Source organism: Cephus cinctus, unplaced genomic scaffold, assembly GCF_000341935.2.
Source record: "Cephus cinctus unplaced genomic scaffold, Ccin1 Ccin1_scaffold0215, whole genome shotgun sequence".
In the NCBI taxonomy this organism is placed as follows: domain Eukaryota; kingdom Metazoa; phylum Arthropoda; class Insecta; order Hymenoptera; family Cephidae; genus Cephus; species Cephus cinctus.
The window spans coordinates 1,640,020-1,655,288 of record NW_014332933.1 but is presented as its reverse complement, the minus strand read 5'-3'; the positions used below and the strand labels follow the sequence as shown (position 1 = coordinate 1,655,288).

The 15,269-nt window shown below is 43.0% G+C and overlaps 1 protein-coding gene across 2 annotated transcripts in view; it reads left to right on the top strand.

Annotated features, from left to right (window-relative positions):
- Nucleotides 1-15,263, top strand: part of LOC107265059 (proteoglycan Cow) — a 74,550-nt gene extending 59,287 nt beyond the window's left edge. The window contains exons 5-10 of one of the 2 annotated variants that reach the window (XM_015734053.2): nt 3,452-3,597; nt 5,730-5,887; nt 12,871-13,096; nt 13,319-13,478; nt 13,613-13,839; nt 13,910-15,263. In XM_015734053.2, coding sequence (XP_015589539.1) covers nt 3,452-3,597; nt 5,730-5,887; nt 12,871-13,096; nt 13,319-13,478; nt 13,613-13,839; nt 13,910-14,043 — 1,051 coding nt within the window. In that variant the 3' untranslated portion in view covers nt 14,044-15,263. Of the gene's footprint in view, nt 1-3,451; nt 3,598-5,726; nt 5,888-12,870; nt 13,097-13,318; nt 13,479-13,612; nt 13,840-13,909 lie in introns of both variants that reach the window. The other variant, XM_015734052.2, reaches the window with a different exon arrangement.
- Nucleotides 15,264-15,269: the final 6 nt, after the last annotated feature.

Here is a 15,269-nt window from a genome sequence, read left to right as displayed (position 1 = left end):
TTTTTGGGGGGGGGGGGGGGGGGGGGGGTCGGCTGTTGGCACGACCACGTGTCACCACTCGGAAAAAAGTCCCTGTATTCTCAATGTTTACCAGATACACGGTATTTTTTCGTACCACGTGTGTTCGAGAATATATAGCCCGTTAGCGATAATAACGATCTCAGGCATCCCTACCGAAGAATCGTGACCAGTCTGCAGCACGTGAAAAGTGTAATAGTATTTTTTTTTTCTTTTTCTCTCTATCTAATTCGAACACGGTACGTCTCACTCTCTCTCTCTCCCATGTGCGCTGTCTATCTATATTTGGTACTCGCCGTCGCGCTAAATCCCCTAGAAAAATATCATTTCCCATTGGCAGCGAGCATTTGTTACGGCACAAAAATGCGATTGAAATATAAAGTTTTCCCCTCGGGAGATTACATTTCGCATTCATGGAATTCCATCGACGGACGTAAATCAACGCTCTTGAGTCTCGTGACGTTTGCGTGTACCAACGGTAGGGCATTTTACTCATTTTTTTTTTTCTGTTGATTATTATCGTCCCTGCTTTATCTAATGTGCTTACTTTGTCCCTTTATCAACTTACACGGCATTGCTAAACGTTATATAAATTCCATCGTAAATTCTTTAACTCGACCTACGTGACTCTCAACAATTACTGTACCACCTCTCTCGTGCATATCCATATACGACATACATACACGTGCTCGACTTCTGTAACTTTCGTATATGCATTCACGTGAGATTCAGGACCGGTCACTGTCGCCAGTACAATTCACTTCTATCCTCTGTATGTAGATACCATAGACACCCGTTTCGCCGGCCCCGTTCAAATACTTTGCTATTCCCGCCATTCAGCCTCGGGCAACATGGAGCGCAAGCAAATCGACGAGCATACAAGAAAGCAATAGGTATACACTCTATGTATATATACGTAAGGTAGGGCACCTAAATACGTATCTAGGTAGGTACACCCACCTCCCTTATCACTGGCCGTCCATGCAAAAGCAAATACACCTTAGAAATGTAATCAGTATGTAACGTATGAGCATCCGAGTACACTGATCCACGTATGTACTTTAGTTGTTATTTATCTTCTCGTGAATGCTTACCTATGTGTATATCTGTATATGATATATATCGTCAGACCCGTAGAAGAGCCATACTCCCGTGTGGATGCTGGATGGGTATAACCGGATCGGTACCGTAAATTTGCGAGAGATGTCGTCACCCTTATGAAATACGCTTTGACGCGGCTATCGTTGATTGACCTGTCACTTGCAGGTACCATTCGGATTCGCATATATGCCATCCTGAGCTGTCCTGGCCAAAATCTACGTATACCTATATCATTGCCCTGCAGCCAGGCTTCGGTCCTGCCCCCACGTGTGTTCCTTCGATCGACCAAGTGAATTGTCAGTCATCCGTTTAACCCTTCATTGCTCTATATGTAGATGGGGATCTACCTGAGTTTTAGGACAAATGCGAATTATTTATTAACGAATGTTATATATATTTATTTTGGTAATTCTGTCTATAATGTACCTACCGTTGGTACTTGTCGTATATCATATGTTGCCTACTGGAATTTGTTATGCTCCTGTGTAAATTTTGGTTTTATGATATATTTCAGCATAATGACACGTGGCGCTACATGTTATATAACCGATATATACAAACTATGGGTTCATCGTAGACTTGGATAATGGACACGCTTGGTTTCTTTCGTACGTTGGTTTTTTTTATGGTTATATGGTAAAATCGTTTGTAGGAGCTGCTTTTCGCGAAATTATGTTTCCCGGTCGTTGCGACTTTTTAGCGAAATTAAATTATGTCCTTTAAACTAGACGTGCATCCGTACGTGTGTCACTCGCGAATATTATATGCAAATATACATATAGCATGTCTGTATGCACGATGAGTATATTCCGTTGTAAAAAAGGTATAGTTAGACAACATTTGGTTCAGGTGAAAAATGGATAAGGTATTGTTTTTGTCACATAATTTCGCCCATTTCCTATAATTACGCAAGGGACCTGCATTATCTGCGGGTAATTGAAGATGCTAATCGCTGCACCTGTGGAAGCTGTGGGAGCCCAACCGATGTATGGATCGCACGAGGATACATAACGGGTGTAAAATGACTTTGGGACTTTCCTACGTAAACTATTGGACCCTACCGGAAGTTACGAGTCCGCGCGAACATCGTGCAATAACTGCAGTTGGAGTTTCCAGGGAAATTGCGATTATGTGTGAATGCGTAATTAGTTTAAACCCGAGGCACACAGTAATTAAGGTAAATTTAAGGCCTTTATCAGGGCCGCGACGGCAACGTTGTCGTTGGCGATTCGCGTTGTTGCCGAGAGCTTCCTGGTAGTACCAATTCGGCTTGGTTTATCCGTCTACTAACTCGCGAAATTACAGCCAGTATTTCCCGGTAAGCTCTTGGAGGAACCAGGAAAAAAAAATCTTAACGGACCGGTTTTCCTTCCGCGGCCATTTTGAAATTTTCTTCCCGGTCGATGGACATGTGGAATTGCGTGTTTACGACGAAGCGAGTGACGTGCGTGCAGCCTTACGTTAAATAACGACGTATTTTATCAATTTATTAATACGTTGACTATAGCTATGAATTTATTTTCCTTTGTCGCGCCCCCTTTCTTTTTCTATTTTTTTCATACGAAACAATAAAACGCGACATACTTACCCGAGCCGGCAATGACGTCATCCTGAAAGCAACGAAAGCCCGCGCATATAGACATTCGAGTGCAGGCCCGAAATGCAGGTAAAATTAGCTGATGCATTAAAACGCGCCTTGTCCCACTTTAATGTCAAAGGATAAAAAAGACCTTCAAAGTGAAACCCCTGTACCTCCCAAAGGTGTCACTGTGATAAAACGAGAGCTTTTTCTCGTTCACTTCTCCACGTATTCCATCCCGATAAAGGAAGACCGCTCGGCGGTTCCGGGTCGACGTGCTCGTGCACCGGGTGTCATAGCCAGGAAATGTCCACTTCTTGCGCTCGCAGTCCCGCTGAATTAGCGTCAGCTCGCGTGTCCGATTTACGCTTTACCTAGAGGATGTCCTCATAGAAGTCATAAGTGACGTCACTATCTCCACGTATACCTACACGTTAAAGTCCATCCGCAGTATCTGGAAATTCCACAAAAAATGTTACAGGCATCCACTGGTTATCCCACTCGGGAACAAAGAATGTCTTCGTCCTCGATCGTGCAGCTGACTGGATCTCGACAGGTCCAGTTCAGTGCGAAATACATTCCTTCGGTACGGATACGGACCAGACGCCGTACACCTTGACTCGTAGTGTATAGATATATTGATTACTTTACTACGTACACTTAAGTGTATACATATATAACTGGTGTCTCAGTTCCACTTAGATTATGTGGCGGTTGGTGGTACAGTCTAAACAAACTATTAATTGGCTTCAGGTGTCAGGAATGCCCCGTGGTGAAGCCGACATTCCTTTGCGGCGCCGACAACCGAACGTACAGCTCACCCTGCCGTTTGGAGTACCACAATTGCATTCATCACACCTCAGTACACATCGCCTGCAAAGGATTCTGCCCATGCAAAGGTGAGAGTTATCGAGCTATTCAGTTTAATGGATCGAGCCAGTGGATGGGAATAGCCGGCTAGTATGGAACATAGTAGCAACCTAGTGTGTGCATATATATATATATAGTAGAGGGACGTAAAAAAAAAGTGTATTGCTTCGCTGAAGGAAGATCAATACCGAGTCCTGATTTTTACACCGTGAACTTCCCTCGGAGCTATACGTTACGTATGGCAGGAGCCGGTCGAGGAGGGGTGGCGGAGGGGGAGGATAAAAGGGGGGGGACAATGGGTGACCGAGTGTTTTTCTTACGTTACTCTCGGAAAATCCGGCCAAGTTTCGAATGGGCCGATAAAGTTTTCTCGATAACGCCGATAGGAACCGATCACGGTGATTGGCGCATTGTCTGATAAGAGACAACCCGTGGGATTGGATGCACTCGATATACATGTAGAGTCTTGGAAGATTTATACATCTCGGATGGTAAATTTGAAATCGTTAGATTGTTACTGGCAAGACTCGAAGTTTCTACCTGTCCGTGTTGCGGACGCCGATTGTCCATGGTGGACAGTTGGAAACTTTATAATTTCAAGAGAATTCCAAAGGGCTTTTAAAGTTTCGATCGGACATTCTCAATCAGGCTGGAATTTAATTGCGTTTACCCGTCCTGCCGGAGTGGATTGTAAAGTTTGTCTATCCGTATGACTCGGAGTTACCGGAGGTAACTAGGAATTCTCGTTGGAGTATGGTCAATATTTTCTTTAGGTTAGCTTTTTCCAGATCTCGTTAACACACGTGGGTTATTTTTATCTTAATTATATATTTACTTTTGCACTGCACTGTACCAGAGTATCTTCCGATTGATTTTTTAGGTCGGGCTGAAATTTTATCCCAAGAAATTGCTCTATTCGGTTACTGCGTTTGCCACGTAGGCTGCACGCGGACATACAGGCCTATCCGCGGGCAGACTCTTCATTTGGCTGAACGCTGCAAACTTTTCAGGCAGAAATTGAAAGGCAAACAGCCGCAATATTTACATGATAACTGATGAGCAGGGCAAATAATTCGAACGGGTTACGATAACACACGTGCGCCCGTACACGTGTAATTGCATTTCCCGTACGAGTACTTTATGTGTACACGACTCGCGTATAACTATACATATATAAAGAATCGAACCATGGTTTGCCGAACGTGTTGGAAACATATGTATTCGTCAAAGACCGCGAGGCCGTGCCCAATAAATTTCTATGACCATCGAACGTTAATCAATAGGTTGGTATAACGCATATCGATATGTAACTGGCGAAATCTGCGGGATTTTCTATGACGAGGTACTTGTCCATAAAGAATGGACAGAATAGGTATGGACATAGATCGATACGAAATTACAGGTTAGATTAAAAAAAAAAGTAACTAGCCATCCGCTAAAGTGCATATCTCGTCGCGGTGTGGTAGCTGCTTTATTGTTATCGCAATGAATCCCCTTGATTTTTTACCCAACGAAAAAATTTTTTCAAAGCGCAGCATATCGAATTGTGTATGTGCCAAACGAGCAGTATCGCATCCAGACCAGCTTCTGCCATTTTCCACGTACCCTCGCTCTGCTGCGAGGCTAGTGTACGTAGATGTGCTTTTGAAAAAAAAAATTACCTCGACCCCGTTAGTTTTTTAGCTTTTTAAAAAAAGAGGTAAATCGATGACAATCGTATCATCCGTAGCCAGTGTAACTATGGGATGTCAAATTTACGGCCATTTTTGTAATCGAGTGATTGCACGCCGACAATTTTAATAGTCACGAATGGCTAATGAAATCCACAGCGCCGTTGAGCATTTAGACTGTTGGCCATTGAACAAACAGCGGTAATTGCGTTTTATCAATCGGAATTGACGCCACTGTTGCCCGCGGTGTAAGTGCGCATGTTAATCGGGCACGTGGGACTTTATAAAGATCATTTATGGTCCCTTCCCTTCACCCTCTCGCTGCGTCCGATAACGACTGTACGAGAAGTTCGAGATTTTAATCCAAAAATCCATACCACTTGTTTCGGGTCGGATCGAGTATAAATATTTCGTTATCGATTTATCGTTGAATTTATGATTATAAAGAGAAAAGAATTTAATATGATTTTCTTTCTGTCCACCCGCAGCAGGATCTGACGTCAGCGTTCTCATGAAGAAGCTACAGCTGCATCGTCAGAAGTCCCTGATGGGAAGGTCCAGTCGTAATCGCGATATCACCCTGACTCCGCGCGACTTCAATTACGACAATCATCATTATCAGTACTTGAAGTACACGAAGCGCGCCAAGGTGAGTCACGGATGTCGCAGCTGATTTTTAAAGCACGAGCGTCGTTCGTATAAGAGGATTTCACAGTAAAAGGTATTCTCGATTTTACCAAAGTCCTACGAGGAATCGAGAAATTCTTTTCTGAACAATTACGACAATCATCATTATCAGTACTTGAAGTACACGAAGCGCGCCAAGGTGAGTCACGGATGTCGCAGCTGATTTTTAAAGCACGAGCGTCGTTCGTATAAGAGGATTTCACAGTAAAAGGTATTCTCGATTTTACCAAAGTCCTACGAGGAATCGAGAAATTCTTTTCTGAACAATTACGACAATCATCATTATCAGTACTTGAAGTACACGAAGCGCGCCAAGGTGAGTCACGGATGTCGCAGCTGATTTTTAAAGCACGAGCGTCGTTCGTATAAGAGGATTTCACAGTAAAAGGTATTCTCGATTTTACCAAAGTCCTACGAGGAATCGAGAAATTCTTTTCTGAACAATTACGACAATCATCATTATCAGTACTTGAAGTACACGAAGCGCGCCAAGGTGAGTCACGGATGTCGCAGCTGATTTTTAAAGCACGAGCGTCGTTCGTATAAGAGGATTTCACAGTAAAAGGTATTCTCGATTTTACCAAAGTCCTACGAGGAATCGAGAAATTCTTTTCTGAACAATTACGACAATCATCATTATCAGTACTTGAAGTACACGAAGCGCGCCAAGGTGAGTCACGGATGTCGCAGCTGATTTTTAAAGCACGAGCGTCGTTCGTATAAGAGGATTTCACAGTAAAAGGTATTCTCGATTTTACCAAAGTCCTACGAGGAATCGAGAAATTCTTTTCTGAACAATTACGACAATCATCATTATCAGTACTTGAAGTACACGAAGCGCGCCAAGGTGAGTCACGGATGTCGCAGCTGATTTTTAAAGCACGAGCGTCGTTCGTATAAGAGGATTTCACAGTAAAAGGTATTCTCGATTTTACCAAAGTCCTACGAGGAGTCGAGAAATTCTTTTCTGATCCCCATAGTCCCGGGAGCACGTACGTGTAGTATGTATGTGTCACTGGTCGAGGGGTGGTCGTCTCTTTTTTTTTTCGCCATCTCCACGAGAAAGAACGGAGTGTCCACATATCATATTTACGAGGAGAGAAACCCCGCCCGCCCTCCTCCGGGAAAACGCTTGCACAAATCATGCCGGTTTGACCGATTTCTTTTCTACACCCTCTTAAATGTAACACGACCATATATCTCTCCCACGCTACTAACAATCTGACCATCAGATTCCGATAAAAAGATTCCCATATATCCCCATTATATAAGTATACATATATTTATTTATTAGAAATATAGTTTATTAGAAACGTGAAAAGGCAATTTCGAGAAATTTACTTGAAAAATTGTTTCATCCCCCCTCCCACCCTTTTAACTGGCAATGGGAGAACCCATAGAAATACACTTGCTGGGTTATACGAGTGGAGAAGCTCGAAACTGTTTTTATTGCCATAATATACATGGGAAGTCCGTAAGGCGGAAAGTAGAATAAGGTGGAGCGCAGTAGAAGCAAGAAGTTGTAGGTTATGTCTCTAGGTATTTCAAGAAAAACTATCCCGTCACTGACTACCCCGTGACGTTTGTTAAATCGTCCCTATATATGTATATATTTAATTTTAAATGAAAAACGTAACCAAGTGGTTCGCTCGTCCGTCTGAGTCGCTCGCGATAAAACGACAAGTAAATTAATGCTCTTATTACAATTGAAATTCTCTCGTAAAACGTGTATATAATATATTGCTGCACCGGATACTGCAGTAAAATACAAGTATGAGTCTAGCGTCGGATATACCAAAGGCCAGAAGAGTCGACGGTTACCGTTGTGCCGAGAGCGCATCAAGCTTAACCCAGGAGAAGCCTTAAAGCAGAAGACAGCTGGGCTAATCGGGAGAGATTGCAGAACTCGGCGACGGTACCGGATGGGGGGGGAGGTCGGGGGAACCGAGGAAGGAAGGATGCCGCGACTTCGCTAAATCCTACGTCTTGTCGTCAACTTAATTAAATCAACGTATAACTTAGCAGCCACCATGCACTCGGAAGGGAGATATACGTGGATAACTACCGGCGCCTGCATTTCTCAGGTTCTCTGGACACGCTGCAACTGGCTTTGACGTACGGAAAAGAAATCGAGTAAAGATCCAAGACTTTCGTCTTGGAAAGGAAGGAAGAAGGAAACGGTCTCTGGGATATTTAACCTGTATTATACCAGTATGCCTAGAATATTATAAATATACAAATCATTCGGGAAAGTCCCTCGAAGAAAAATCCCAGAAAAATTCGGTGAGAAAATCTTGATTTTCACGAATTTCAGTAGCTTCGCCACTTTTGATGCTACTGAAAGAGATCGTCTTACCCTCCAATTATACGCGTATTTACTGTACCTCTCAGAGTCGGTTTATCTTTCTTTTCCGTCGCTGTTTTTTCTTTTTTTTTTTCGTCTCCTGTTTTCCTAGCCGAGATCGTTGAACGACCATTCAAAGTTTTGACGGATAAGTAATTTAAGTTTTCGACGATGCCGCGTCTAGTTTTCCCATTTCCATGAAATCCATCTACGATTATATATACGTATATGGAGAGAGATAAACAGATAAGTATATAGAGAAAGAGAGAGAGAGAGGTGCTTAGGGCTGCTCCGTATCTTAGCCATTGCCGTAGAAAACGTTTTCACGAGACTTCCGGTAACGTTATACCGCCACTTGACGATAATCAAATTCGTATAATACTTTATCGACGGCACTATGAATCTATGTATGTAGGTTATATCTATAGGTATATTAGTCAATGGGAAAGTAGAAGAGTCCAAAAGAGTATCGGAATCGTCTGTCATACATTTTTATATGGTTGCCGAACATTTCGTTTAATTTACTTTCGATATTCACCGAACGTTCTCGCACGACTTCCTTTCTGCTTGCTTCCTGGCTTCCATTTTTTCTCTTTCCCCTATATATACCAATGGCTTCCTAGTTCGATTTCCTGTCGGCTTTGCCGGCACTTCTCTGCCATGTTTTTATATCTTGGCTTCTTCCTTGTTTTTTTTTTTTATTCCGTGCCTCGTACACGCAGCGCCCATTCGTCCTCATTTTCCCCGCGTTTACGCTCCTGCCGTCATGTTAAAACGGGGACTCCGCTATCTCGCAAAGACAGGCTCGGGATTATAAGAATGAATACAGCGAGTGCCCAGTGAAATTAGAGCGAAATAAAGGTAAATAAGAGTAGACTGTAAAGGACGGTGCCGTTATTACCTGGAATTTATTGGACACGATGCAAATGGGAGGAACGAGAAAAGGTGGAGCATAGGAAAGAAAAAAAAAAAAAAGAAAAAAAAGCAAAGGAAGGAATTACGCTTAAAATGAAGAGAAAGAAAGGAGGAGGAAGTCTTACGGTCGGTGGATGCGCCGGGAAATTGCAAAGGAAAATCTTCGCTCTTAAGGCGGATTGAATTGAAGATTGGCGGGAATTACCCGTGGAAAAAAAAAAGTTCCGCTGGCTGCGTCTCGATAAAGCTCCAGTAGTCGCCGTTTCCTATTTTCGGCATTCCTTTCCTTTTTTACCTTCAAACTTGATCTATACTTACCTCTCACTTCTGCGGAGTAGAGGGTTCAATCTCAGTCTCCTTTTTCTTGTCTCTTGATCTTTTTCTCCCATCCTAATCCCTTTTCTACTCCCTCTTGATTTATCTCCACCTTCTCAAATGCACGAACTCTCATCCGACGACTCGTCACTTGCACTTTATAATACCAACTTCCATTCAAGCCCCATTGTCGTAACGATAAATTTTCTATTTTTTTTTTCCACAAAATTACAAACTGCAATTACGAATTCCCATAACGTCAGTGGTCAAAACGATGGCCAGTCGTCTTTCGTTCTTAACTCTTTCCTAAATTCCTTCAGTTTCATTACAGGAGGTCTTCGTACCTGCCAAACAAAACCGAAGAGACCTAGAAACTCTGAACGACCAAAAAAAAAGAAAAAGAAACTCGGTAGTGGAAAAGTAGAGAATCACGTAAAAAGATATGTTAGAAAATCTTTTTTCCACATTTGCACAACAAAACCCTCAGAACCCAATGTTCCACCATGGACCAAGTTGTCGGTCCTGAGAGCAAATTCATCGAGCAAGACACTAGGCAGAGAATTATCGGTAATCGATCTCACGCGCCAGACACGCACCTATCCAGGCACATTTACTTTCAGGTAGTTCACGCACGCGCGATCGGCCATCTCCTCGCATGCTCCAGAATCTCAGAAGCTTATCTGACAATAACAAGTTCGCCGATAACACGTACAGAGCAATTCTATTTATAGTTGACTGGACGAGTCTGCCGGTCGACCGACTGAGGGTGTTACTACAGGCACGACACGGGTGAAAATTCTTATACACGTATCGAAAGGGATTCATACCTGTTATCGAATATCGAATAGTAGATGAATATCTATAGATTCTTTCATTTTTCATCCCCCAACTCGCAGCGCGCAACGCACTGGATTTATATTTTCCAATGTCTGGTATTTTATTTAACAAGTTCCACAGCATCAACCTTTCTCCGTGGTACTGATACGTTACGTATGTATATAGTGTCTCTACCTCTGAAACCCTCTCGCCACTTTTCCCATCTATTCAGACATCCCTTGATTTCCTAGAGGCTATACGGAAACTCCGTGGAAGCTACCACTTTGCCCGGACAACAAAATCGAAGCATCTTCGCTTCCTTGATCTATTTTTATAACGTTCACGGTATATATCCCGTCCTGAAATTCCTTACCTCGCGAGGGATAAAAGATGCAATTTTTCGAATGAAAACTCCTGCACATCCTGAAGATAGATCTCTCTCTCGAGCACCTACTCGTCTCCTCTTATCTATGCCTTGGCTACATAAAATCCAGCGCCCGACGCAAATAAACAGAAAATTCCGCCGCCCCCATTACCTCTAATCGAAATTTTCATAAAGTATCAGATAACAACTCAACGGAGTGGAAAAAGTAAATAAAATCTTCCTTGTCAAGTACCAACAGCGACCGCCCCCTCCGCCACCCTCCTGGAAGAAGATAACTCGCAGCCCGTCGACTAGAAACAGTCAATAAACGATATTCTTCAAAACTTTACACTCGAGCAACTACCGGGATAACTTTTGCCGAAGCCTGTACCAGCCTCCAGCTCCAATATGACTTCCGCCGGAAATCCCGAAGAATTTTTGTTTTTACGTTCGCGAAAACAACCTCCCGTCTCTTCCACGTTATGTACGGTACACGCAGGTAATACCCGTGTCTAGCGGTATCAAGATAATATTCATTTTGACTCTCGCATAGTTCATTTCTCTTGGAACCGTCTACACACCCCATACAAGCTACCCGGTATTACCTACCACGTCGCGTATCAGCCCTCTCTAAGATTATACGTCATTTTAGTATTATCTCCAGTCTAGCATCGCCGGCACGTAGTACATCGGATCGATGCCAGGGCGTCTCGCTTTCCGGAATCTCGATAGGGTAAAGTCCAACGTAAGCGACGGGTAGCAGCTACCCTCTCTTTACCCTGGTCCGTGTCTCGCTCTTTGGAAGTACTGCGTCGAGTGCGATGCGGGCACCGGAGTATCCGATACTGACGGAATGAAAATTTGTTAAAAATATTTGAAAAGAAAAAAAAAGGAAAATTTACCGCGACGACTTGCCAGGGATTAGGTGGGATGATGTAAGAACGGAATGAAGAAGGAAATGACGGATCGAGGTAACAGGAGGACGCCGCAGCTATTATACACGTGTATATAGGTATATAGTGTACGTACGTAATAGTGGGGGGAAGGAGTGAACGCTTGATGGTATATAAATACATAAGGTTGATATAGATAGCTAAAAGTATATATATATATATATATATACGTATGTACCAGCTACGGAGAACTCAAGGGTTTAGGTGTCATATAACCTGCTAATTGGATCCTTCGAAACGCGGCTTAGGATTTGACGCCTGTAACCTACGTATTTCTAAGTCTGGATGCCTTGGAGATGTATATATATCTACCGGCAGCATCCCAAGTACCGAGAATTAATTAACCCGCGGGACGACACCTTATTCATTGCAGTGCGAAATACAGGATCGCCAATCTTTCTGTTATTGACAAAGCTAAATTCCAAGAAGTTCGATGCTTCTACTTTGAATTAGTTCTATGGCGCAGCCCGTTACCACCGTCTGTGCGGCAATTAGATTCAAGACGTCCGGTCTCTTCTGTACGGACTCGTGGCCAAGTTCGCCATTCATTTCGCAAAGCTGTTCGACTTTTCTTTCATCCGAAGGAGATAATGACATTGAGAATTCTTCTTCTCCTTTTTTCTCCCGGGCAAATACTTTTTTGGCCGAATAAAGGAAGGCTGAAAAAGAAGGAAAGATTAAAGCTGAGACAGAGGATGTACTTCGTGTGTCTGCTATGCTCGTCTTAAAGATTTATAATAGAGCGTACTTATCAATATACATGGTCATTCACGACAAATGCACCACCCGAAGCTAGCCTGTACATTCAATTTCTGTGGTAGAAGCCACCTTCAGCTGGTACGTTTATTGTAATTAACCATATATATATGTATAGTTATTAACGTACCTAGCGAGACAAAGCGGTTATGGAATTATAGACGATTATGCTTCTTTATGTTAAACGTCCACTATGGTACAATTTGCGGAAATCATTGAGGCAATTTAGCGGCTAGCCAATCAGCGAGGCTATTGGGTAAGCACGCATCGCACATATGCTAACGGGCCGATATTAAATTCTATCTCTTCAACCGCTCTCTGTGGTTCAATATGTTACCGATATATGCACACGTGCGCGTCTATACACGAGCCCTCGACCGCTTGTAAATCACGCTAAAGGATGGCTTTCATTTTTATTATTAAATACCGTATCAAAGCTGTCACCCGTATCGATCATAACCCCTCGACATTATTTCCTTCAGGCACTGGCTTCCGGTAACGGCTACGATGACAACAAGCATCTGATGAACAACGAAGTTTCGGAGAAGACGTCGTCTACAGGTCGTTCCACTTACAATTCTCAATCGACGACGAGGAATGCCGAGTGTCCCCCGTCATCGAAACCCGCAATGGCGAATCGACTTTTGGATTGGTTCTCGGTCGTAATGGCGGACGCGAAACATCGACGTCAACATTCCAAGTCAAAAGGTAGCAGCGAATAATTGAGAAAATTAAATACCTGAGCAGCGGTCTATAGACTTTCAAGCATTTACGGCCATTTTGCATTCACAACAATAATACATGGTTTGGATGGCTCTGTGAGATGGTTTAATGACAGTACTACGGTAGTCGGTAACCTTTAGATGGTTATTGAGACTTATAAATTTAATATATTTTCTATCGACCTAACTCTTTGTCTTTTGCATTAAGGTCACTTCCCTGCCGGATGTCAAAGTGAGGTTAAGTGGATGTTTGGACATCTCGACACCGATGCCGATGGTCGTATCTCACTTTCTGAACTCTACGGACTGGAACACGATCAGAACGAACCATGCCTCAAGCCATTCCTAGACGCCTGCGATACCGACGGGTACATTTACTTGTTTACTTGTTTGTCCTGGTGGTTCACTTTCTCGACCAACGTTCATGGGATCAGATCCGTTACCTTAGACCATACGTACGTTAAACAATCAGATCGCATGACGCTTGTGAAATCTTCCTCAGTGACATCTTTGTGAGCGGACCAGAGTGGTGCGGATGCTTCTCCAAAGCTGAAAGACCATGCGCCGCTGTCCGTAGACGGTCTTCGCCGGAAGTAGCTCCAGCCTGCGATTCTCATGGTTATTATCGAAGTACCCAGTGCCATCGAGGTCTTGGTCTATGCTGGTGCGCCGATCCTCACGGTGTTGAGTTCGCCGGTACCAGAACTCGTGGTACCAAACCCGATTGCGGTGAGTAAAATTCAATGCGACATGTGTTTAATAATTCTAAAGAGATTTCATTCTTGAATTTCTTTTCTAGACGCAATAGTCAAGAAGATAACTAGCGGTGGCCTCAAGACGAACAGCGTGGATCTGGATGACGACGATGAGGACGGGGGTACGGATTCGGCGCAGGATCTTGAAGGATCAGCTGATCAACCTCTGGACTTCTAGGTCTCTTAAAAAGAAACACCTCGCTAAGCAAGTACAGCTATGGACAGCATCCTTTTCGAGAGATACTGTAAAAGGAGTGTTTCATCGTCTGCTGGCCTCGTGCGTGGTCGTTGTGATTGGAGGTGTCTCACAAGATCTAACTAAAGTTTCCTTGACGATGGTATCGCTATACGTTGGATCCTATATAGGTACACAGTCACTGAGTACCGTGAAGAAGATAGGGGAGTGATAAACTTGTTTATCCTTTTTTTTTCCCCCCCAATAATTAAGAAGAATGAGAATGTCCATTGTTGCGCCGGTAAAGAAAGTTAATACTGTGGAAGCTCTTCAGCTTGTTTCCTGTCGATGTAAAATCCTGCTCATTAATCGGATAATCTATAAGGCGATCGATCGGCTTGTCCAGAACTTGACTGTAATACGTAGTAACTAAAGAGATGTCCATGAAAAAGTTACTCCATAAAATAGAAGAGTGTCTGATACCGAGAGAGGCGACGCGTCCTACTCTCTACGTATATATATATATAACCATTTTAAACTGAGGTACCTCCAAGCGCAACTCACTTATAAATAATATAATTACAAACTAGTTATGCATATAAAGAGGAGAAAAAAGGACGAAGAGGATGGAATAGTTAACGTAGAGAGAACACTCACTACTGCATCGGCAAAGTATGGCGAACACTCCACGACACATACAAATTAATACCTAGTATAAAGAATACTCTATATAATTTCTAACCATTTAGACTTACTGATATATCTAAGCGTAATACTGTCTATGACTTATGATAATACCAGCCGTATACATTGAGGATGGCTGCGAGAGAAAATTGGGATGTCGCAAGGTTGAGGAACGATAAGAGTCTACGAGGGATGAAGACCTTCTAAGATAGCCTAAGGGGGGGAATTTCGCAATTTATGTGTAGTTACGTTTAGATAGTTTATTGTTACGTGTTACGTTAGTTTTAATAGACCGTACTTAATCGACGGTTCGTTGTCAATATGAAAAAAATTGAAACACCAGGTACATTCTCATTATTGATATTATTTATTGGATCGTGAAGCAGGGTCTCGCGCTTAATAGTATCTCATTTCTCTCGCAGCCATCTTAATCCTATGAAATTAGTGTAAGATACACCGCATAAAGATGAATGACCTACTTCGTGTTCACCGGTACCGATGCCGCAGTCAAATCTCAATGCCACTGCCCCCCCCCCCCCCCCCCC